Source organism: Ochotona princeps, chromosome 14 (assembly GCF_030435755.1).
Source record: "Ochotona princeps isolate mOchPri1 chromosome 14, mOchPri1.hap1, whole genome shotgun sequence".
NCBI classification, from domain to species: domain Eukaryota; kingdom Metazoa; phylum Chordata; class Mammalia; order Lagomorpha; family Ochotonidae; genus Ochotona; species Ochotona princeps.
Window position 1 is genome coordinate 29232324 of NC_080845.1, and position 26026 is coordinate 29258349.

Sequence of the window (26026 nt, forward strand, 5' to 3'; positions counted from 1 at the left end):
AGCAATGCCTATCTTAGCTTTGTTGCCATTTAGTCTCGACACAGCTCTTCCACTGTGCCAGCACTGTGCAAAGGCAGCCCAGGGTAACAGGTGCACAAAATGTGGCCATATGCCAACAAAACCTCATAGGCAAAGACAGACAGGTGGCTTCACCTGACCATGCACTCTGGTCTGCTGACAAATGAGAAAAGCACAGACCCAAACAGGAAGTGATTTCACTGGCTGAGCCTGTCCAGAGGGCATCAGCATCCCTTTTGGCTGAGGGCTGCAGGACTGGTCCCCTAAGGCAGGGCTGTCTGAGGCTGACTCCTTATGGCCAAAGTGGAGGAGGTTTTCAGAATAAGTTGTGAATGACACCAAAACAGCATTTCAGAACAATGTGGGAGAGTGTTTGGAATAAACTTTACAGGAGGAGCTGACACAACACCCTAGAAACTAGAGAGCAGAGGTACATTCAGAGAGTAAAGCCAGGCAGCCAGGGCAGGGGGCCTGCCAGCAGGCACACATGCCCCCACTACACACACATACACACACACACTCTCTCTCTCTCTCTCTCACACACACACCCCAGGTCAAACAGGAAAGATTAGTTTGTTAACCCCAACACACGGTTTCCACAGTTAAGCTCCGAGCTCCACGACACCCCTCCTTTCTGCCAGGGCAGAGCCCAGATACCTGTTATTGGCAGACATGGTCATGGGCCTCTGCACCGCAGCATCCGAGAACAGCTCGTTTCCAGCAGCCGTGGGCAGCACAGAGGCTGGCAACTCGACGCTGGTCTTCACTCCTACAGTGTGGCCTTGGTCTCTGCACAGGGTTGGACTTGGTTTTCGGCTGACAGAAAAATCTGAAGCAAATCCTGGCTGCCTGAGGGTTGCTTTTGGTTTTCCTGTGGCATACACGATGGAGTCAATTAGCTTTCTCCAGGCATGGCTTCACCACATTCCTCCCTGCCTGCACGTGTTCTGTGGGAGCTGGTTGCCATTAGAGGCTTGGCCAGCAGGGGAAGAAAAGATGGGCGAGCACTCAGCAGAGGAGGTCCTCTTTCTTCTGCTCCCCAACACTTGAGTGGCAGCCACTCACCCCTACACAACCCCCCCACTCGTACAAATGCAGCATACTCAGCCATATGTTAGTCCCCCCTCGGCCTCTTCCCTGTCAGCCCAAATTCTACCCACTGTTTAAAGTTTGGACTCACATCCACTCTGTGCCAGGAAGTCTTCCGTCACCACTCTCAGCCACAAGGAAGGCTGTCCTGCCTACATCGGCTTCTCATCATCAGTGAACTCTTTTTTGAGAATTTACAGTTTTAGAACTCGTCAGTACTGTGAGACATGGGTTCAGCTAGCAAAGCCGAGCAGCCCGTACACATTCTGGGCACTGCATAACTCATGCTTCTATTCTCCCCCTGAAAATACAGGTTTTTCTACCAAAAGATAATTCACTAACTAGCACACAAAATGTAGGTTCTTGGTTCATCCAACATTCTGGCTGAGGCTCTCCCTCAAATTACATAAAAGATCAAAGCCACACTTTGCCATAACATACTTAATTAAAAACTAGCTCAGTTATCTCACTGTGGGACCACTTCCTTTAGGTGAACCATGCTTCTCACGTCCATTTAACAATCTCAATCAGAAATGACAGCTTTTGGACCCCCAGACACATGAATACTAACAAATGCAGGTTTGTATAAAAAACACAAGCAATGCCTCCATGATGCCTAAGGACACGGTTTGCAAAGGTCTAAAAATTTAGCATATAGAAAGCCCATACCTTCTAGAAAAAATGGCATGGCTTTCTTCACTCTCATTTGACAATTAACTTGCCGCCCGGTTTTCCTTTTAGAGCTCCTCTGACGAGCCACAAGCTGAGCGATTCTCGCGGTTTCTGTGCAGGCCACGGCATAGCAGGTGATCTGCTCGGGAGGGGCAGGGTGAGAGGAGAAGCACTTCTCAGAGGGAGTGCTGGCTGGTGGCCAAGGTTTTGTTTGTTAAGATTTGTTGTATTTGAAAGGCAGAGAGAAAGAGAGAGAGATGAAGAGAGAGATTGATCTTCCATCTGCTAGTTCATTCACTCAACAGCTGCACCATGTTTGGGCTAGGTCGAAGCTAGGATCCAGGAAACTCCATCCTGGCTTCCCACAGGGTCTCAGAAGCCCAAGTCTGATGCCTCCCAGGTTCATTAAGGGAGATGGTGTGGAAGCACAGGTGAGCAACTTTAGCTAGCTCCCCGCAGGCAGGTTAATCAGCTGTGCCACAACACTGGCCCCTAGTGGCCAATGTTTGACATTGGCTCTCAGGGGCGGGGACACATCCCAAAGCAACCTATATGCACACATTTATGTCTCTCTCCCTGAAAATGAGAACAAAATCGTCTTTCCTACAAGAGTTAAGCATAGATTGGACACTGAATAACTTTCTTCAAATGAACAATTTCATTTAGTATTAAACAGGTTTTTAGTAAGCAGCTACAATGTACTACTAGGTAATATGGGATTAACACATGAACCAAAGAAACCTGTGATCTGTTTAGGATTATCTCATTTACTCCAAACAATTTTTTTGTTATACTATTTTACACATGGGAAAATAGTGGCAATCTGCCAATCCCATACAGCAAGACTCTAAGTCCACAGCAGTTAAACTCCCCAAGATCACTAGATGCTAGTCTTGCCCCGTCACACGTTAGTTGGGTGGCTTTGGGGGAAAAAAATCTGTGTTCTCAGAAACAAAACAGGGGTGGTTTAGACCTGGGGTTTTCAAGCTGTGCTCCCCGGAGCCACAGAGCTCCATGCAGGGGCTTCAGGGGCTGTTCCTTGCAGGGAAGCAAAAGACACCTGCTTACAATCCAGCAGATTGAGTCTTATCTTTCTCATAAGTCTGGTGTAATCCATGAGTCTAGGAAGATCAGGGGTGGGGGAAGATCTGAAGTGTAGAGAGTGCAGTGACTAGATCATCTCTAAAGACCTTTCTTCCAGGCCTGGGACTCTAATTTGAATAGGGAAACAAGTGGGTTTTACCTCACAAGTCAAAATGCATTCCTGCTCTGGGGCCTGGTATTCCGAGTCCTAAGAATTTATTATGAGAATTAACTCAAAACAAAAATAATTGCCTACACAAATGTGGGATGTCTTAATAGTCAAAATGAAGGACCAGAGGGTTAATTAGCGTGCAGGAGCTGCACAAGACGGTCTTAAGTTTATGAATTCATTGAGGCATTTGATCATTCATACAGTCAACACATACTGACTCAGTACCGATAACTAGGGGTGGGAAAAAAATAGTCCTTGATGCTCAAGAAATTTATAAAGGAAAAAGAGAGAGGGACAGAGAAACTAAAATAGAAACTGTTGTGTCGAGCATTACCAGGGCTGTCCAGCAGCCATGGCGGGAGTGGACAGGGCAGTGTGCAGATGTATGTGAGAAACGGAGGCACAGAGGTGCCCTTGTTATTAATATTTGACATCTCCATAGGGAAGTTATTACAGACAAGGTAGATCCACCCTCTGCTCACCTGATCCTGGTTCCCCTTTCCTCCCCAACTCTGCAAACAAACTCCATGACAGGTTTGGCTAGAGACCCTCCGGACTCTGCCAGGTATTTGTGTATGAAGATGTGCTCCCAGAAAGCTACAGTGCTTTTTACCCCTGGGAGTGTAGGGGGAAGAGAGGCTTGTTTCTGGCTTAGAATGGTGCTGTATCCTCATCTTTCAAAGTACACAACAGGCAGACACCAAGAAATGAAACTGCCAGGTCATGACCAAAGTGCAATCAAAGATTGACCTGCTGCCACCAATCGACCTGTGGCCAATATGAAAGATTTTCCTCCATGGAGATTTCAGAATTTAAAGCAGTAGAATAGCTGTGACCACACGGGCATGGATGAGAGAACAGAACACAGAGAGAAGAGACAGAGGGAGGCCCTGTATGATTTAAAAGTGACAACTGATCAAATAGGATCAATCTGGGTCCTGACATGACAGCAGTCAGTGGTGAGAATGTAAAACTGCTTTTAAAGCTGGTGGGTAAGAGCTGAGTCACTAGGCACCTCAGAAGAGCCGAGTGGGCAGGTCAACGGTGGGCGAGTGTGAGGTGCAGGCAGGTGAGGCCGTCAGCACAGCCACTCTGGATGCTGAGATTGGGTCAATGTAAACTTTCAAGTTTCAAAATGCTTAAAATCTTATTGTGATGAAAAGAACTGGAGGGATAAAGCATCAGACATCAAGCCCTGGGCTGCTGAACTGAAGACCACTCAGTCCCTGGGAATCTCAAACCACCTGGAGGGTCCCCTCCAGGCCCACTCCTGGGAGACTGGCAGTGCCAGACCAGCCACCAGCATGGGCAGGGACTCCTCTGACAGACATAGCCACTGTCTTACCTCTCCAGACCTACTGGTCTCTATCCTGACCACCGCTGGCACACTTCTCAGGTAGGCTTCCAGTGTAGGGTAGCCCAGCTGTTTGAAGGGGATCCAGTCTCCAGTCAAGGAGCGATATTCTCCTTGCAGCCGGGGCAACACGATCCCATTCTTATGAGACTGCAAAACAGCCCGCAGCATCTTGGAAACCAGATCTGCTTCCAGCATTTTCGCCTGGGAGAACACAGCAGAAAGTTATCATGATATGGCTCCAGCGTCTGTGAAGTCAAATGGATGCTGCAGAGCTGAAACTTGCCAGATTGCTCCAAAGTCTGTTCTGTGCAACTGAAGAGAAATGACTGTTAATGGTAAGGAAAGAACCCAGAATACCATAAAGAGGCAGGGCAAAGTGAGGAAGGCAGAGAGATTAAGCCCAGGAGGTCAGAGTTCAGAGAATGCTTCCCAGACGAGGAGCGCCCTGGAGTGTGGGGCTGGGGGCAGCTCTCAACAAAGGCATGGAGGTCATACAAGAAACATGGGTGGGGGGAGGTCCTGAACCTTTCAGGCCAGGAAGTGGCTGGACAGGACTGAAGGCTACCCCAGGCTGGAGACTGGGGGCTGGGAAGGGGCAACAGATTGAGATGACATGACATGATCAGCCAATCATAATGTGGGACCTTAGGGGATTTTAATCAGGGGCATAAAATGATCAGCTCTACACTGTGTGTAGACCTCTGTTCAGCTTCGAGGGAAGTCACCCAGGATGAAGAAGATGGAATAAGTTTTGAGGCTATCTGGAACTGAGGGGGACCTAAAAACAAAAAGGCCTAGAAGACAAAAACTCTAGCACTCTAGTGCAGAGGTGATTAGGAGGAACAGAGGAACTGGCTTGGAGGATGAGGGGCCCGCCAGTGTCCAGTGGAAGCACAGTGGACAGCAGTGACTCATCCTGAGCTGGGAAAGGACAGAGGGTTCATTGTGGAGCTGTGGGGGCTGGGATCCTGTGTGACAGCCACGGAGATACTTTTGCTAGGAACTCAGCTTAGAGGTCTGAGCTGGTCTATAGACTTCCTGACCTTCAACGTACAGGTGCCATCTACCATCCAGGAAGTCACAGATTAGGTTAATGATGGATCTCTGTGGAAGACTGGCACTTAAAGGAAGGTAGAATAGTTTATTCTAGTTTAGGAAGGGTTGAGAGATGGGGACCAGAGAGACGGAAATAGAAGACAGTCACAGTGCCCTATACGCAGAAAGAGGAAAGGACATAGAAGAATGGCCTGTTTCCAAGTATCAGACAGGCCGCGCACCTGACCTAGCAGTTTGAATGTCAGCTGAAAGGCTTGCATTCCACTCCAGAACAGCCAGGTTCAATCTCTGCTTCTACTGACAATGCCAGCTTCCTGCTGATGGACGCCCTGGGAGACAGCAGAGCATGGCGCAAGTAGTTGCCACCCACAAAGGAGACAGCCTGAATTTTCAGCTCCCAGCCATGGAGGATATTTAGAAGTGAACAAATGGATGGAACCAGCTCTGTCTGTCGGTCCTTCCCTCTCTCTGTCTCTTGGCGTGTCAAATTAAAAATTAAGAAGTGACCTATGATGCAGACAGGTCAAGTGAGAGAAAACAATGAACAGTGAATTCTACCAGTTAGGGAATCAGCAAGGACCCTGGCTTAGGATTTCCTTTGTCAATAGCAGGCACTTTTCAAGAACAGCCACTCAGTTTCTCTGGACTAACGGTATCTCTTTTCAATGGTGTTTTCTTTTGAAATTTTATGTATTTGGAAGGCAGAGAGACAGAGACAGAGAGTGCACTAACAATACCTTTAATCTACAGTTGCACACCCCAGATGGCCACCACAGCCATGGCTGGGGCAGGACAAAGGCAAGAGCCAGGCACTCCATTTGGGTCTCCAACATGGGTTGCAGTGGCCCAAGTACCTGAGACCACCATCTGCTGCTTTCCCAAGTACATTAGCAGGAAGCTGTATTGGAAGCAGGGCAGCATAGAGTTCTAAACAACCTTCTCTTTCTTAAGCTTAGAAAACAGAAAGGATGACAAAAATACAAATCCAGCAACTTGCTCATTTGCCCATTTTAAAAAAGAAACAAAATGATGGCTTCTTTACAAGTGCTAATTACAAATGTCCCAATGCCAGCAAAGGTTTAACTGGTAAATGAAAGTCTAAGTCTCCTCTACTTGATGTTAACTCTTTGCAAATGGTCACCACCAGCACCTAGTTAATCAAATAACACAGTAAGGGAATGACTTATATTAGGGCCTATTAGTTTTACTCAAATTAGTATATATAAATACAGGGATTTTATAAATAATGAAAATCAGATAGTCTTCATTTAGGTATAATTTATGTGAAATAAGGTTAACTCATTTAATCATCACCATGATCAAGATACAGGTGTGGCCATCACTCCTGAGGGAGCTTCTGGGGTGATTTAAACAACAGCACAAAGGATGAAGGAGAGCGGCTGGGAGTACCTCGCTGGGAGGCTCTTACCACAGGAACAAGTAGCACAATGTAGCTGGAGGCAGACTGTGAAGAACGTGTAAACTCACACAAATGCTAAAAATGTTTTTAAAAGTGAGTAACTATCAAGCAGGTAGTAAAGAGGCAGTAGGATAATACTCAAAATGTATGCAGAAGTTTTAAAACTTAAAAGAAGGAACAAAACAACAGATAAACAACATAGAAAACATCTAGGGCCTGGCATGATAGCATAGTGGTTAAAGTCCTTGCCTTGCATGCACCCGTGATCCCATATGGGCTCTGGTTCTAATCTCGGCAGCTCTGCTTCCCATCCAGCTCCTTGCTTGTGGCCTGGGACAGCAGTCGAGGACGGCCCAAAGCCTTGGGACCCTGCACCCACGTGTGAGACCCAGAAGAACTCCTGGCTCCTGGCTTCGGATTGGCTTAGCTCCAGTCATTGTGGCTGCTTGGGGAGTGAATCAATGGACAGAAGATCTTCCTGTCTCTCCTCCTCTCTGTATATCTGCCTTTCCAATAAAAATAAATAAATCTTAAAAAAAAAGAAAACATCTAGTAAAGTTAGTCATACCAATAATTACATTAGGGGGCAGTGCTGTAGTGTGGCAAGTTAAGCTGCCACCTATTACATAAGCATTCTCTATGGGTGCTGGTTCATGCTCTACACATGTAATTGCTACAGATATAATCCAACTTCCTGCTATTGGCCTAGGAAATCAGTGGGCGATGGCCCAAATACTTGGTCCCCTGCTACCTTTGTGGGGAGAACTAGATGAAGCTCCTGGTTTCCACTGCAACCATTTGGAGGCAGACCCATTAGATGGAAGATTTCTCCCCTTCTCCCTATAACTCGCCCTTTCATAAATTTTGAATAGTTACATCAAATGTGAATGACTAGAGGCCAGTGTTGTGTACAGCCAAAGCCTGTAATGCCAGTAACCCATATGGGCACCATCTGGTTCTGGCTATTATACTTCTAATCTAGCTGCCTAGTGCACCTGGGAAAGCAGTAGAAGTTGGCCCAAGTGCTTGGGTCTCTGCACCCATGTGGAAGACCCAGATGAAGTTCCTGGCTCCTGGCTTTAGACTGGCCTGGCCTTGGCCTTCGTGGATATAAATATATTTATCGATGTATTTATATATATTTATATATATAAATACATAAAAATATGTATATGTATATATATATAAAGATGTATTTATTTGAAAGACCTTAAGCGTGGTTGAATAGCATGTCAGAGCTGCAGGACGCACAACCCTGAAGGAACGCATTTGCAGTGATGGCTGGCCACTGCCATACTCCTTTCTCCATGACTGATGCCACAGCAGTCGGTCAGTGAGGACTCAGGAGAACTGAACATGATGAGCAAGAGGGATCCAACTGGAGGGCCAGGACTCCTCCTCCACCCTGAGTCGGACACACTTTTTTGCAAGAGCACAGGGGACATTCATCAGCATGGAGCGGCTTCTAGGACCAAGGATGATGTTCAGCCAACTTCCAAAATAATGGAAATGAGACAAGGAATATTCTGTGACCACAGCAAAGTTAATTTAGGTATCAATTCCAGAAATACCATGTAGATAATATCCATAGACTTGCAAATTTAACAATATGCTTCAAAACAACCAAGGATCAACAAGGGAGCCTCAGAAGGAAAAAATATTAGAAAAATATTTTCAAGTAAATGGTGACACAATATATAAAAATTGAAGGTTACAGTTAAAGCATTAGAGGGAGATTCACAGCAGTTTGTATTAGAAAAGAACTGTGGGCCAGTACTATGGCATAGTATGTTATGCCTCAGCATGAGAGACCAGCATCCCACATGGATGCTGGTTTCCATCCTAGCTACTTCACTTCTGACCCAACTCCTTGCTAAAGTCCCTGGGAAAGCAGCAAAGAATGGCCTGAGGCCTTGGGCCCCTGCACTCCTGTGGGAGACTGGGCAGAAGCTCTGGGCTCCTTCACTGAACTGGCCATTGCAGCCATTTTGGGGAGTAGACCACTGGATGGAAGAGCTCTGTCTCCCTGTAAATTTGCCTTTCAAATAAATATAAATTTAGAAAAGAAAAGAAGAACCATGCCAAATAAATGCTTGATTCTCCTACTTTGAGAAAACTCTTATCAAAAGTAAACAGAATGAAATCAATGCTAAAATGACAGACTAGACCAACGATCCAAACAAAAAGCAGAAAGAGGCAAAAATCATAAAACCTAAAATAGTTCTTGGAAAATATCAATAAAATTAATAAACTTCTATGAAGAATAATGAAGAAAGAGAGAGAGAGAGAGAAAGCCACAAGTGGTTATCACGGGACTGAGCCAGACGCCAGCCACAGATTCTACAGGACAAAGACGCCGACTGGAGGAAGCAATGGCAATATAGAGGAAATGGATACATTCACTGAAAAGAGAGTATCTGAATATTCTTACAGTGATGAAATAAACTTAATGTACAGTGAGGAATCTTTACACAAGAAAAGCTCAAAGCCCAGGTTTCTGCACCAGAACATTTTACTAAACATGTCTGGCAGAATTCACGCTGCTTTCACAGAAATGCTTCCAGAAAAGAGGGGGAAGGAAATGTTTCTGAACTGACTGTACGCGTCCAGCATCACACGGACAGCAACCCAAAGCACTGCCCGAAAGCACAGAAACACCCTTCCGGAACCTACACGCAGAAATTCCCATCAAAACATCAGGTGATGGAACCCAACAAAAAGGAAAAAAGAGAAGTCACGAGGGTCAATACAGTGTATTTTCTGAACGTAAGGTGGTTCAATCTCGTCAGTCAGTCACCATGTACTGCATAAAGGTTTAATCATGTGATCAAATCAACGCGTGAGGACATCTGAGGAAATTAAAAATCTACTCACTGTGAAAAGCAGAAAAATCTCTTAAAAAGCATGAATAAAAGAGAACACCTTGTGATAGCTTCCAACTGTGAAAACCCTGTTGCCAACATCATAGGCAGCAGTGAGAGAAGAGGATGCTGTCTCCCTCAAACAGCAGACTGGGCAAGAGCGTTCAGCCGTCACTGCTGTCACTTCCAGGCTAACCAGGAAACCACATCAAGAGGGTGCAGCACGGTCAGGACAGGAACCGGAACAGGAGCAAGTCATTTATTTATTTCAAGATTTATTTATTAGAAAGATAGAGCAACAACAGAAGAACAGGTGTCTTTCATCAGCCGGTTCACTCCCCAGATGGCCTCAACAGCCACGTTTAGGCCAGGTTCAAGCCAGAAGCCAGATCGCCCATCTAGGTGACAGGGGCCCGAGCACTTGGGCCATCTTCTGCTGCCTTCCCAGGCACATAAGCAGGGGAGCTGGACTGGCAGCAGAGCAACAGCCCAGGAAATTCAATGGAGAAAGCTCAGTAATTCGTGCTGGTACAACTTGGTACCAAACCTAAGAGTTCCCTCCAAGTAGGTCTGTGAGACCTGAAGTTGAAAAGCTAATAAGTGCAAAACTTCTGGGGACCACACAAGAGGAATCTTTGTGATCTTGAGTTACACAAACACTTTAAGAACCATCGAAGAAACAATTAACTAATTGAATCTCATAAAAATTTGAAGTTTTGGGGCTGGTATGGTGGTTCAACAGGCTAATCCTCTTCCTGCCAGAACTGGCATCCCATATAGGCACCAGTTCATGTTCTTGCTCTCTGCTTCCCATTCAGCTCCTTCTTGTGGCCTGGGAAGGCAGCAGAGAATGGCTCAAAGACCCAGAGGCAATCCCTGGCTTCTGGCTTCACATCGGTTCAGCTCCAGCCATTGGCGACCATTTGATAAGGAAGATCTTTCTCTCTATCTCTCCTTCTCTGTATGAATCTACCTTTCAATTAAAAATAAATAAATCTTAAAACAATATAAAGTTGCTGCCTTCCAAAGACTGTTATGCAAATGAAGAGACAGGCTGAGAATACGAGAGAAACACTGCTCCTCCCTGGCCTGGTGAGCAGTCAGCCAGCGCCACACAACACTCAAGACTCAAGGACGGCAGAACCCGCTGCTCCCGCTGCAGTGCTCCTGAGGTGAACGCGTGCCGGAGTCTGCAGGGCCAGCCACTCAGACACCCGGCCAAGGCTGCCTTACAGTGTCAACAGCCAGGACACAAGTGACTGTGGAGGAGTTACTAAAAGGCACGAGCTAACAAACTCACTCAACTAAAAGACGGAGTCCAATGAAAAGTATGCAAAAGATCCAAACATGCACTTCATTAGAGAGGCTGATGGCCCAAAAGAAAGATGCCCAAACAACACTAGTTCTTAAGGGAATGCAAATTAAGTCCACCATGAGCTTATTGCTATGCATCATGAAAACAGTTTAGTAATCACACACACACACAATATACGAAGTCATGAAGAGAACACGAACAACTAGAACATACACTCATTCCTGGTAGGCAGGTAGAGCCACGCTTTGAAAAACATTTTGGCATTTTCTGTTTTGATTGTAAGATTTATTTATTTATTTGAAAGGCAGTTACAAAGAGAGAAGAAGAAGAAGAGAGGGAGAGGGAGAGAGAGAGAGAGAGAGAGAGAGAGCAATCATCCACTGGGTCAGTCCCCAAATGGCCTGCATGGCTGGGGCTGGGCCAGGTAGAAGCCAGGAGCCAGAAACTCCACCTGGATGGCAGTGACCCCAGTACCTGGCCTGTCTTCTGATTTCCTGGGTGCATTATCAGAGAGCTGGAACAAAAATGGAGTGGCTAGGATTTGCACTGGTGCCCATACAGGATGCCAGAGTTGCAAGTGGCAGCTTAACCTACTGGGCCATGACACCAGCCCCACTGGCAGTTTCTTAGGAAGTAAAGCATACACTTACCATCACAATCCAGCAATCCCACTTCTAGGTAATTTCCCAAGAGAAATGATGACACATGTCCACACAAAAACCTGTATATGAAGGTATATAACGGCTTTATTTATAATTGCTTCCAACCAGGAAATGACGCAAATGCTGGATCAGCCTCGTACAAACAGTGGAATATTATTCAGCAATAGAAAGTAACAAACAATTCATACACACAGTAATAAGATGATTCTTACATGCTAAATGAAGAAACCCGATACAGAAGATTAGATTCCATACTGGTATGATCCTATTTATTTGAACATTCTAGAAGAGGAAAACTGTAAACACATGAATTAGAAGACCCAGGTCTACGAGGAGAGAGAGAGAGCAGCAAGTGTAAAGAGAAACTTTTGGGATGACAGAAATATTCTCTTTTGATTATGGTGACATTTACATGTACGTTTATCAACATTCATAGAACTGAGCCCTTCCCTCTGCAAGTGAAGTACAAGACCCAAAGTCCAAACTGTGGCCCTCTGTGTGCCGTCAGCGCTCCCCACTCACCCATGGTTGTCCTGGTGCCTGGTGAATTACCGATTTGCTTGCTGTCTGCATTGATTAATCCTGCCTAGCGTTTGCAGCTTCATCCGCATTCAGCAGCAGTCCATTCCTAAGGGTGAGCCATCTTCCATGTCAGGGACATACTACCACTTGTTTATTCATTCCAATGCAGTCAATGAGGAGCCATTACAAATAAAGTGCGTTGAGTCACCAATTGCAGCAACTGCATCCCATATGGGCTCCAGTTCAAGTCCCGCTGCTCCACTTCTGATCCAGCTCCCTGCTAATGTGCCTGGGAAACTTGGGCCCCTGCACCTACATGGGAGATCCAGACGAAGCTCCCGGCTCTTGGTTTTGTTCTACCCATGAACTGGTTGAATAGCACTCTCTCTCTTCCCCTCCAAAACACACACCTCCTGTAACTGCCTTTCCAAAGAATAAATCTAAGCAAAACCAACCAACCAACCAAACAAAAATATCATTAAGTTATCTTGGACATTTGTATCAGTCTTTGGATAGATACATGTTTTTATCTCTCTTGGGTAAATTCTGAGAAGTGGGCCTTCTAAAAATCCAACATCTCACAATATTTCTGGGAGGAGAGTGTTCTCAATTCACTGATATGAAAGCCCAGAATTGGAGAAACTAAATAACCAAGCTATCACAGGACACAAAACAGGCAAGATTACAGCCCTCCAGGATTTGATACCATGCCCACATTTCTTCATTACTTCACCCTGAAATCAACAGTGAACTCCACCTTGCCACATGGCTGGGTGGATTCTGAGCAGGAGCCTGGCAGTGTAAACAGATTCATGGCAGAGAGAGGGCGGCAGAGGCTGCACAACTCCACCCCTAGCCTGTGCTCCCAATGCGTCACGTGCCGGGGGACAGGACGGGGTGGGCCTGCGGGGTGGATGCCTTGAGACTTCCACCTCATAGCTGCCCGATGCTACCTCAAAAGCATGAATTTCGATTCTTTAATCGTAAACTCCTAATGGCAAGGGGAATATTCTGATTCACCAGGGTTCATGACTCAACAGTCAAAGGTCTCTGATGTTTAACTATCTGGTTATTTCCTTAATACCAGAGAGCTGGCTGGCCAACTTCCCAATGCCGGGCCTACCTGAATTTCTCTCTCTGAGCCCCTTCTTCCCCATCCATGCGCCTCTCTCTTGCCCTTCAAAAAGCCAGACCCTCTCACCAATTCACAAAGACCTCTTCTGGGTAGAGCTGGATGCTACATCACCGTGTATTTGGCCACCTAAGTAGTCCTTGCTCTGTGCCGCTCTGACCCTGGGGTGTGCACATATCTGAGGAGTGCACCTGTCTGGGTGCCGGCAGTGAGCGCCTCCCTGCCCCATCACTTCTTGCTCCCAGGTCAGAGAGGGCAGGGAGTGTCTATGACTTCATCCTCTCTTAGCAAAGCACCTGCTTCACTCACACCACTCTGCCACATCAGGGGTGCAGAGCTATTGTGAGAATGTGTTTTACTGACTAGAACATTAACAAAACCCCACTATAATGAAGGCCAGATCTAGCCCATATTTTTTAAGTGCTTATTTGTTCATTTGTATTTATAAGCAGGCAGAGGAACAGAGTGTGAACTCCCAACAGCTGAGGCTGGGCCAGGCTGAAGCCAGGAATCAGGACCTCCAGCTAGGACTCCCAGGTGGGTGGCAGGTTACACCAGTACTTGAGCTGTCATCTGCTGCCTGCAGGTGCCCATTAGCAGGTGCTGGATGGAAAGTGGAAGGGGAGCTTTCTCCCAGGCACTGCGATATGTTGTGTGGGCACCACATCCACACCCCGGGGCCAGGCTCCTCGTAAAAGTGGATCATAGGCATCGTCTACACGGGCTGCCCTCTCAGCCTTCTACTCCTGCCCCAAGAGGGACAATACAGTCCCTGAAACATACCAGTTATCCTCATGTCTGCTATGAAACAGCTGCCAGCTGAGACTTCCCAAGTGGGGTACTTACCCTGGGGGTGGGGGACAGGTGGGAGTGCCAGCACACAACCTGCCTAACTGCCTCCCAGCAGAGAGGAATCCATGAGCTCTGGCTAATGCCACCTCCTCTTCAAGTATGTCTCCTCTCAGGCCTGGGGCTCTGCCAAGATCTGCGGGATACCTATGGCCCCATCCTAATTGCACAATCCTTAGGCTCCAGGACACCCAGATACATTTCATGCAGATGGAAGGTTGGTACTTATAGCTAGAAACTGAGTATTAGAGAAAATTAAAGACCTGTGCTAACCTTGAACACACAAGCATTCTTCCTTACTTGCAGCCATCCCCACCCTGTCTAACCTCAGGTTTGCTTCACTCCAGTTCCTGGTGACGCCTGGATTTTTTTTTTTTTTTTTTTTTCTTGATTAGACTTCACCTTCCTCACCTGAGCTGAGAAAGACTCACGGCATCCACATCCCTCGTGCTCTCTTAATGCACGTAATATGGTGAACAAGCAGCGTGTTCATGTTTGCTTGAGGAGTAACAGTGCCAGCAAGCAGTAGCTGAGATGTGTCGTCATTTGGTCTGGGGGGAGAAGCAGGGCACTGCCAAAGGTCTGTGCCTGTACCCCCCAGTTTAACACCACTGCGCAAGGAGTAATTTTCTGCCAAGCCCCTCTTCTCCAAGGATTCGGTGTCTGGGTCTGTTAAGATGAAAGGGTTTGGTACTACTGGTTCTTATCTCCTTTCCTGAGGGATGTGTGTAGATGGACAGGCGGATACCCATAGAGCCCTCGGTCCCCACCCTGCCTGCGGGGGCTGCCCTGGTCTCTCCATGCTCACGGCTCCTGCTAAGATTTGGGCAGCTGCCTCTTTGGCAGGTCTCTGTCCCAACCTACCCTTTGTAAACCTACTGTCCTTGTCGCACAACACTGGGGGTGCCCTTTTATCCTAAACAGCCCACTGTGTCACTCTCCCACTCGAAACCCTGATGCCACCTGCTGTGGGCAAAAAGCCAATGCCCTCACAGTATTCCATGGGGCCCTAAATGGCGCCTGGCTCCATTCCTCTGGCCTCAACTTTCTTTCGATTCCCTCTCCTCTGCCTAGCCTGGGCTCCCTGCTTTTCCCCAAGCACCTCTGGCATGGCCTCACTTCAGGGCCTCTGCACCTGACATTCCCTCAGCTGGGACGTCCTTATTTTGGGGATACAAATAGCTTGCTGCCCCCACTCCTTCACTGATTTGTCCATGGGGATAACTTTAAATCTGACTTATTAAAATAACCATTGGCACTCACTAATGGCTGCTAATGCTGAATGAGACAGTCAGCTGTGGCAGCAAAGACAGTTAACTATTCCTCCTCACGCGGAGCTGGTGGTTGCAAAGCTTGGCCTGGGTGAGGAGCCCAGGGCATTAGTGCAGGCAGCTTGTATAGCCCCAGAGCAGTAAGGTGTGTTTGAACACGGGTCAACATCACACACACACACACATACACACACATGGTGCCAATGCTGCTGGGTGTGTCCCCCACTATGCTCCTTCCACAGCAGCTGCTGTGGTTACATATCCAATCAACGCACAGAGAACAGCAGCATTACCACAGCATGCCAGGTCCCATGGAGATTCGCAGAAAGGACTGGGCACTTGAGAGAGTCGGACAGCAGTGCTAGGCTATAGGGCTGTGACCTGGGGTTAACCCGGGTGGATACTGGGCGGGACTCTCTCTGCAAACAACTTCCGAGAGGAAAGGGCAGCCCCAGGGACTGAAGCTGAGGACCTTGGAGCTGGTGAGCGGTGACTAGTGCAGGAAAACCCTGGGAGCAGGAACCTGGCCCACCTGGGGCTGGGTCAGGCCTCCTGCTGGTCAGGCTCTGCCAGCTAATGTGCCTCTCCCATCTCAGACATTCAACACCACAGTCAAAGCTTAAGAAATCCACTACCATTTTCTTAACTTCTAAGGCTTTCAAAGGCTGTTCTGTGAAAGTTTTGGTCATCAGGGCATTTTCTGAAGATGGAAGGACTCCCTCAAGGCGTCAGTGAGCGCTTCCCTCCACCAGACACAGGAAGTTTGTTCTCTGGGACTCTACCCCGGAGTACCACATAGGGAAGCTGTTCCAGGGAATCTCGATATTAGTGTCCTCCTCTCCAAACAGGCTCCTTGCTTCTACAACTGCCATTTTGCTCTTTCAACTTTTTCCCTCTTCTTCTATCCTCTAAAGGTACTGTGATAAATGAGCTTTCGTGTTCCAGAGAATTCTAATTTTATTTCGTGAATCTGAGCATGTCTTGCAACCTGGCGATCCTATGTTAGCCGAGGTTGGGCAAACAGGGCTGACTGTGTCTGTTTGGGGTACTGGTTCTCACTCAAATGCCCAGCAGTTTCCCTTAATCAAGATGAGGGCTGGGGGAGTTGTCAGAGAGCTGTTACAACACTGCCTGGGACATCCTCACCTCTATCACGAGCTTCCTGCTAAGACACACCTGGGAGGCAGGCAGGTGCTGGTTTAAGTGCCTGTCCTTGTCACTCACATGGGAGACTCAGAATGAGATCCTGGCTCCTGGCTTCAGCCTGGTCCAGCCCCGGCTGCCGTGGGCATTCGGGAGTGAACCAGCGGATACAAGATAAATTGCTCTCTCCCTCAATCTCTTTCTCTGCCTTTCAAATACAGAAAACAAAGAATCTTAAACAGCACTGCATTTGGGTGTATAATTACTAAATCACAGCACTTTGGGTTTTAACAGCTGCCCAAGGCCAGCTCGGGCAAGGAGGAGGAAGCTGGCCACAGCAGGTCTCCTCCTCTTCTGCTTTGCCTGTTTCTGATTCAGACCCCAAAGTAGGGTTCTATGTGCTTCGTACAAAATTGCCACTCACTAGTTATTTAAGAAAAAAAGAATTTCCCTAGAAGTATGTTGTGGAGTGGAACCCATCTGTGAACATGTGCACTAGATGACTAAGGGCGCAGTGTCACCAGCCCGGGTGTACCAGCGAGGCAGCAGGCAGCATTCTTTCTCCCAGATTTTCAGATTTCCTTACACACCTTGTTAAGACGTTTCTGAACTGAAGAGCTTGGTGAGAAGGCCCAGGATATCCTCCAAGATGTCTCACCTCATGAGTAGGCCAAAAGTCACTGTTTTGACAGAGGGACTCAGCACAAGGCTTCCTGCCTGGCCCCAATTCCACAGTGTCCCCTGCTGGACAGAGATCTGGAGAAAGCCTGGGATGCAAGTGGGCGTCCTCACAGCACCTCCCCAAGCTTCTCCACTGAAAAAGGAGACCGAGCATCACCAGGGTAATGGCGTCCCGGCGACAGCTCAGAGTTTTAGGACCAGAATCACCACTACTAAGACTTCCTCTCCCACAGCTGTTCACTGAGTCCATTCTGTCTCAGGCAATACTGGTGACAGCCTGGCGACCAGCCTAGGGACAGGTGCCCCCAGATAAGCCTCCACCACCTTCCACTCTAAGCCAGAAGCGCCCACTGCTCACGACACTCAGCAGCGGCTCCGGGCCTGTCCTTGATCCTCTCATTTCCGCTCTTTCTCCTCAGCTGTAGGACTGGTCACCTACAGCCACGATGACAAGACTGCAAACTGTACTATCTAGCTTTCCTTGAAGGGAACAGTATTTAACCAAAATGCCCTGAAGTTAACTCTATCTGTTCAGACTGCAGCTTGCCAATTTACAGCTTCCCTCTGGAAACGTCTGAAAATTGTTACAGAAATTGTAATTCTGAAGAACTCGGCCTTGATGGATCCTCAGAAATGCCCTGACCATTTACAGATCCTGCCTGACTCAACATTTGCATGTCATCTCTTCGTACGGCTGCTGGCACCCAGGTCTTTGGTGCATCTGGTTCCCAGCTTTGCTTTCTCTAAGTTTATCTTTCCTCAACTTTTTCCAACTGTAGTATCTAGCTTGCTTCCTCACTACTGTTTGCATAGCTCCCAACAAAAAATTATTAGGGTGATCTGAAATCAATCAGTGATCTCTCTTACCTTCTTTAGTCAGCTGCCCAATCCTTGAAGGACCTGGATATCTATCTCGGGCATGCACTTCTGGCTACTTTCTCAAAGACAGCTTTTGTAACAAAACTATACATTATCAGAATATTTCAGGCAAAAGATTTTAGACATTACTGAGGCTGACCCTAGCCCCTCACCATAGAAAGCAATGAACCTGACACCCAGAGAGGAAAGGTTTTTGCTGAGATCCACATCCAACAGGACCAGCATGATGACCCAACTGGATAATCCTTTCCCTGCAAGCACCAGCATCCCATATGGGTGCCGGTTCATGTCCTGGCTGCTCCACTTCCCATCCAGCTCCCTGCTTGTGGCCTGGGAAAGCAGTGGAGGACGGCCCAAAGCCTTGGGATCCTGCACCTGCATGGGAGACCTGGAAGAAGGTTCTGCCTCTGGACCAGCTATTTGGGGAGTGAACTAGCAGATGCAAGATCTTTCTCTCTCTTCGTCTCTCCTTTTCTCTGTAAATCTGCTTTTCCAATGAAAAATAAATTTTTAAGAAAAAAAGATCCTTATCAAAGGACTTTCCATTATAGTTTCTTTTCTTCCTGACTGCACCCGGTGCCCAAAGAAAGGTGACTGACGCCGTCCAGTGGGGGATGCCTTCTTTGGACTTTCTAGGGAGCTCTTTTCTCTGTTGTTCTTGTGAATTCAAATTTCGAGGTATTCAGGCATTTTCAGCTGCACTCCATGAATGCCTAAGTGAGGGATTCCTATAAATCTGCCTGTTAATAGAAAATTCCCTGATGAAGCGGCTTAGTTAGGAGTTGGGGTTTTAATCCCTGTCCTGTTGCTAATGACCCACAGTTCTTGGAACAAGTCAGTTCAGGCCTCTAGCTCTTTCTTTCCCCCCCTTGGGAAGACAAGGAGAGTGAGGAAGAGCCAGAATGTTCTCAACTTTCTCTGGATTCCTTCAAGGCTGAAACGGGATCCCAGAGTGAGCGGGAACGGGTTGACGTATTCCTGACAGGTTGCACAGGCTAAAAGAGCCAAGTTTGCTCTGAACTCACACTGCGGATCATTAACTGCTCCTTGGCACACACATACAAGCCTTCAACTAAAAAATTGCAAAAGTCATCTTTTTGTTTGTTTTTTAGTTTGAAAGACAAAATTTTCAAAATATGCAACCCACTGGGGCAAAGAATCAAATTTTAGAAAGCACAGAAATGGGATGCAGGGAAGAAAAAAGTAGGCCTGGCCCCAGTGCAGAAAAACCAACTCGCACAAATAGGAAATTGAATTTCACCCCACTCATCCAGGAACTTGTGTCCCATGAAGCTGTGAAACCCCCTGAGCAAAGCACTCCCTCTAGGCCAAACCTCAGCTCCTGAAACCCACACTGGATCAAATACAAAGCAGGCACCCAGAGCTGGGTCACAATGTTATTTTTTCCTTTACATCGAGTATCCAATCATATGGCAAGAATTTAAAAGCGAAGCAGTTCCTAGAGTTTAAATGGCTGGATGCTAATTACAAAACTCAGCAGCTGAGCCCAGCAATGACCCTTAAGGTGTGTTAACACGGATGGATTCCATTCCCAATCCACTGGACCCCCATGGTACCGCCAACTGGTCCTCACAGTGCCACTGTGTGGAAGCAGTGAAGAGGGAGGAGGGATGCCACCACAGGGCCCTGGGTTCTAATGTAGCTGGTGTCAGGTGCAATTCCCCACAACCAGCACCAATGCTCAAGGAATGCCAGTTAAGAGAAACTGTACCAGTCTTCGCCTTGTACCACTTTAGGTTACACAGGCAACTGAAAGATAGCAGTGATGGGCCAGTGATGCTTCTGCCCTCTCTCTCACACACACACAGAGAGAGAAAGAGAAAGAGAAAGAGAGAGAGAGAGAGAGAGAGAGAGAAATCAGTTATGTAAAATAGGGGCATTTGGTAGAAGACAGTCAACACGCTTCACCATTCTTAGGAGCCAAGACATTTCCAGTGGTCTCCCTAGTACCTTAACTCTTATCTGCCCCTTGGCTAGACAGCAAGCCAGGCTCACAGAACTGAATGCCACTGGCTCAGGGTTACATAATTAGTAAACCGGGAAGCTCAGATTCCAATCCAGATCTGCAAAGCCCATGCAACCTGTAGTACCCAATACCGAGGCACAGCTGAAGACAGCGCAGAACACATGGAGGGCATGCACTCAAGTTTCACTTATCCCAGTAAGTTCCTTGTCTATTACCAGCCAGAACGCACCTGTCAGCCTGCAATCTCACCCTGCGTGATAGGGGGCGACAGGGGTTGGGGGGGTAGAGGGATCGGATCGGCGGGGCTTGGGGAGATCCCACTGGGCAGTGATCAGAATCCAGGACGTTTTCTAATACAGTCACCTTGGCTGCTTTGTGAAATGATCTGGGAGTGGTAGCTTTGGTTCACTCTGGGGATGACAGATGAGGCGCAGGACCCGGGCCTGCAGGGGGACGCAGGGGAAAAGGAGTGGGGGGACAACTTCATCAGGGATCCAGGTTTCCCCGCCAGCTTGGGGCTCCGCACCCACCTACCCACCAGGTACTCCTGTCGGGCGGCAAGGACACCTCCCCCACAGAAGGACCCCCCAACTCCGCGTCGACAAACACCCCGAGTCCACGCAGCCTGGCGCCTCGGGCATTCCGGAGGGGGATGGGGCGAGGGCTGCGGCTTGCGGCAGTCGGGCCGCCGGCGGGACCCACGACCCGGAGCGGCCACACAAGGTCCCTTCCCCACTGCAGGGACCCCCGCAGCGGCCCCGGAGGGGTGGGAGCCCCAGTGCCCGGCGCCCCGGCGGCGTCCGGCCAAGGCTCGGGGGTGGGGGCCGCGCTCGGCCGCCGTCCCGCCTCTGGGGGGAGGACCCCAGCCCGGACCCCCAAGCGCGCCCGGAGATCCCCCCGCAGGCAGCCGCGCTCACCTCGTTCGGGGGCCCACGGCCCGTCCCCGCGTCCCCGCGTCCCCCGGCCCTGCGCCCACCGCCGCGGCCGCCGCCCACTTTCGGTTTCTCGGCCCCGAGCCGCCGGCCGGCACGGCTCGGGGATCTCCTCCAGGCCCCGCCCCGCCGCGCTCGGCCCCGCCCCGCCCCGGCTGTGCGCACGCGCGGGCGCGTCGGCCCACGCGGGCCCCCGCCGGCCCACGCCGGTCCGGGCCGGCGTCCGCGCGTGGGGAGGGAAACCGACGCCTCCTAGCGGTTTCTGCGCGTGCCCGCATGCCGACGGTGGCGCGGGGTGGGGACGGACGCCCCCTCGCGGACGACACCGGTCCTGGGCCCCTGCGGCGCGTCCGCCTCCTGCGCACCTGCTGCAGTGACGCTGCCTGCATCCCCGCCTCGCTCGGTGGGTTGGTACCCAGCAGGTGCTTGTCGAGCGCCTCCCTGGCAGGTGCAGCGGCCGCACCCTCTGCCGTAGCAGCAGCCTTCGTCCCTCGCTGCCGCCTATTATTTCTCCTAGACACTTGTTTTAGCTCACCGACTACTGGTCTTGTCTGCTGTCCATTAATTTAGAAAGAGCAAAACCAAAACAAAGCACAAAGATCCCTGAACACGGGCATTTTTGTTTAGTTCCCTAATCTCTCCTAAATACGTGTTTAAATAAATATTTAGGAAATTCATCCCATCCTGCTAACATGATTGAACACCGGACAAAACGGATCCACTTATTTCTTCTGGGTTTTGCTACATTATTCTGTACGCATTTACCGTGAACCTGCTGCATACTCTTCCAGCATTGCTCCTACGGCTGTATTTTAAATGCTTATTGGAGGGGGAGGGGTGGGGGGATTCCCAGAGCCTATGAAACTGTCACATAATGCAAAATAATTAATAAAAATATATATAAAAAAACAAAAAAATGCTTATTGGAAACGCAGATAGAACGTGAGAGCAAGCGAGAGAGACCATCTGCTGGTTTACTTCCCAAATGCCTGTAGCAACTGCGGCTGGGAACTCAGTTCAGGTCTCCCACGTGCATGCCGGGGTCCTAGGCACTTGCTTCATCACCTACAGCCTCTCACGACCTGCCTTAGTAGGATTGGATCCAGAGCCGGGACTCAAACCCAGGAGCTTCAGTGTGGGCGTTCCAAGGAGCATTTAATGGCTGTGCCAAAACGCCTCCCCGCACAGCGCTATTGAGTTGAAACTGATGGCGAATAAGGTGCACTTGTTTAAAATGCACAAGCCAGCACATTTTGGCATGAATTCAGCCTGCCACTTAACACTGCAAAATAATGCATCTAGGTAGCAGTTAGCTCCAGAAGTTTCCAGTGCCCCTTATGGTCCTTTCCACCTGGCTCTTGAGTAAAGTGTGTGCTCTGTAGAAAGATTTTTGACCTAGGCATATTAGAAATATGTCAGGAGTTCGCACCTCAGTAGCTGACAAAGCCAGGACATGTGAGGAAATGGTAGGCTTTTCTTTTTTCCACTTTGCAAAGTGGCCCAAGGCCTAAGGTAAATTCCAGATATCAGCCCCACCCCTTAAACATCATTGGTATTCAGAAGACATGAGGGGTAACAAGTGACTCTTTGGGCATAATGTCTTAGTCTTTCATGGGAAATCAGAAACCATAAAACAGCATACAAAGTCCAGTGTGTCATTTCCGAGAGGGGCTGGAATGCTCCAAATCCTGCTGTGGGCCTGCTAAGGGACTACAACTCTCAGTGTGGTCGCCAACTTCCTGCTACCACCAGAGGCACACAAACAGTGTACAGGTGAGAGGCAGGCTGATTTAAAAGTGAGAATGAATGTACATTGCTGCCAGAAAATGGGCATATGGAGGGGTACCTGTCATGGGTGGGCCAGAGTTGCCTGTGAGGACAGAGCATTGGAGGAGGCCAGAGGAGGATGCCAAATCTAAGACCAGTGCCAAAAAAGCCAAAGGAGGTGCCCCGCCCCCCAGGTTGACAGTCATTTCTGTGGAATAGAGCGCAGTGCCCTCATTGACTGTGCCAACGGAGTGGTGTCTGGCAGTGTCTAGCGCACCTCAGCCTTTCTGGGAGTTTCACGGCATCTCCACATAGAACTTCACTTCCGGTGGGGCCATTGTGGCATCTTCTCCTTCCTGGTGTAACAGAAGATGTTGCATCCTGGGAAAGTGGGGGTTCGGTGTGCTGGACTGACAGGCAAGAGAGTTACAGTACAGGGAGTTATGCAGAAACTGAAAGAAAAATATTCCAGCTAATATGTCTTCCTAATCAATCTGCTTCTCTCCTTTATATCAAATCAAGTTTTAAAAAAAAGGCCAGAAGAAAGCATATATGCTGGGCCCAAGAGCAGGGTGTTTTAAATGGACAGGCCCATGGTAGAAGGCATGTACCCTCAGAAGACAGTCAAGCCCATCTTTGGACAGCAGCATCAGAGCCAGGAGCATGTGAGCTTAAGGAGAGGCAGGTTTGGATTTCCCAACCTTGAGGGTTGTAGCAAGATCTCCTGCGCTCTTCTCAGGTGACTCCTGGGACAGGCAAAGTGAACAGAGAGGAACCAACTGTCAGCTGGCCAGGAGGTTGCACCTGGCAGGTCACACACACCTGCTCGAGCCTTCACCAGAGAGAACACATGGAGAAAGAGGCAAACCAAGGCCCAGGCAAGGGGAAGGGAAATCATTTGGTTGCCATCTTATCCTGAGCAGAGAAATGTGGAAATATTCCAAGTGGGCAACCTGTGTCTGGATCACTTCCTGCATGTCTGTCCACACATGGGGAGCTTGTCTCCCAGGAGAGTGCCCAGGGGAGATGGGTACAAGGGTACCGAGACAAGGCAGACAGGCCGCATGTGGGAGGTTGCGCTAGCTCTCCGGTGGCTCTCTTGGGCTTCTCTCAATTCTGCAAGCAACATTTGGAAGAAAGGGGAGACAACAACCACGTTCCACAGAGCATGTTGAGTGCCTCCTATCCACCTGTTGCACTTGGTGGTGGCTCTCTGCTCTGCAGCCCAGGAGAGGCCCTCCCTCTGAGAGCCTCTCAGACTTGACGATCTCCACAGACATCTTTGTAAATGTTCCTTCCAGAATGTAGACCAGCAGCATAGGGACTGGGAAGTTACGGGTGTGGTTCTTCCCAAGTTGACTCCAAAAAAAGAAAACCCTGAGCTCTCCTTCCCATCACTTTATTTTCAACCCAGTGCACTGCGGGGCCTCAGGAGGATGTCACTTGGTACCATTCCTGTTTCCTTTCTCTGGGAACCTCCAAAGCCCCTGCCTAGGAACGGGGAATGGGGGGCTCCCTTCACTGAGCTGCTCAAGCACGTCCCTTGTCTCATGCTGACAGTGGAAGAGGACACAGCAAGCGACTGTGCATCCCACTTCTCTGGGGTACCTCTTGAAAGGAGTTTATATCCTTCTACAAAACTCGTATAAGGAAAGCCACTTCTATATGAAGTTTTAAGAGCATAACTTCCAATCCTCCCCTCCTTCCCATCCCCTCTTCCATTCTTATTTTTCTTTTAGTGTTTACAATGGCATCCTTTCAACTTATTTTATAATTACAAACTACATTCTCCATGAAACAAGGAGCTAGCATCTTTTTCATCTGTATTCTCTGAGTCATTTTAATTGCAAACAATTTCAGCAGTAATCAAACCCAGAACCAACATGGTCAACATTAAGTATGAAGATGAAATCTAGCCTCCTGGATACTTTTTGGCTTCGATCAAGCCAGAAAACAAAACAAAACAAAAAAATCAATCAGACGCATGCCTAAAGCAATTTTTGGACATATCTGTTTGTGTTTCATCATTAACCTCTCCCATCAGCTACTGCCTCATGAACAAATGCGAAGAACTTTCTAGACAACCTCATTTGTTTTAACTGAGTAAGGAGAAAAGTCCAAACAAAACAAATGCCACAGTGAAAGCAAGCGTGTGCCGGAGCCCTGCTAAAATCCAGGACCTGGGAAAGCTAAGGATCTGCTGACCAAGCAAAACTCCCTAATCTGCCCACAAAAGCCTCCAAGGTGAATCAGCCAAAAGGGCCTAATCCCCTGAACGGGCTGCTGGCCAAAGCTTAGTGGCCTGAGAACAACTGGGCAGTGGTCAATAGGACGGGGAAAAGCGGAAAGCCATGCTATATGGAGAAAAGTTGCAGGAGCCGCAACCCAGGGTTTTATAGAGCTCAGTAGTCCCAGTCGCTGTCTTGCAAGCTGTGGGTCACTCATGTAGTTCAGCCTAGAGCTGATTTCAAGGAGGAGGCTACTAAGAGCAGCCAGCTAGCTGAGACAGCTGTCGGGTGACAACACTTGAAGTACGACAATAAGCCACAACAGTGTCAACTCTGATGAAGCAGCTGGGACATACCTAACCATGTGATAGCTGTGAAGAGTGAGGAAGGGGTGAGGCTGTGAGAGGAAACCACATGGGCACCCTGGAGGTGCGAGGGAGGACAATTCAGCTGACCCCCAGACATAAGGAAGCGGGCAGTGTTCAAAGAGGCAGGCTTGCATGAGAAACATCCAGTTGAGGCAGATGACAATCGCCCAGGTGTCTAACCCTGGACAGTCCACCTGGGACTTGATCTTCTTCAAATGCATGGACAGCCCTGACCTGCAGGGCCCTGAACTGCTACTTCTGGCCTCAGAATGGCCAAGTTAACCCAGTAGCCAAAAAGTCCTCTCCCCATGGCTGTTTGGTCAGTTTCCATGCATCAGTGCCCTGGTTGGTCATGAGGCTATTTGCAAAGTCACATGATTGGGCACCTTCTGGCATCTAGTGTGCTGGGGTCTGGATACTAGGTGCCCTTCTCCCCTGTCCTCTAGTCCTGACCCACCTGGGAACATCTGGCCACCCATTTCTGTCCATGATAAACTCTGCTCTAGTTGCATCAGTAAAATTTCCCAGGATTTTACTATGCAATTTTATATTTCCAAGTTTA

At 48.6% G+C, this 26026-nt stretch overlaps 1 protein-coding gene across 1 annotated transcript in view; it reads right to left on the reverse strand.

Moving 5' to 3' along the window:
* TDRD7 (tudor domain containing 7) overlaps window positions 1-21211 on the reverse strand; it is a 68686-nt gene extending 47475 nt beyond the window's left edge. Inside the window, exons 1-5 of the mRNA XM_058672221.1 lie at window positions 21087-21211; window positions 11694-11764; window positions 4380-4592; window positions 1777-1918; window positions 676-889 (exon numbers count right to left, since the gene is read on the reverse strand). Of these exons, the coding sequence (XP_058528204.1) occupies window positions 676-889; window positions 1777-1918; window positions 4380-4592; window positions 11694-11696 (572 nt within the window). The 5' untranslated portion in view covers window positions 11697-11764; window positions 21087-21211. The remainder of the gene's footprint in view (window positions 1-675; window positions 890-1776; window positions 1919-4379; window positions 4593-11693; window positions 11765-21086) is intronic.
* Between the last annotated feature and the right edge of the window lie 4815 nt (window positions 21212-26026).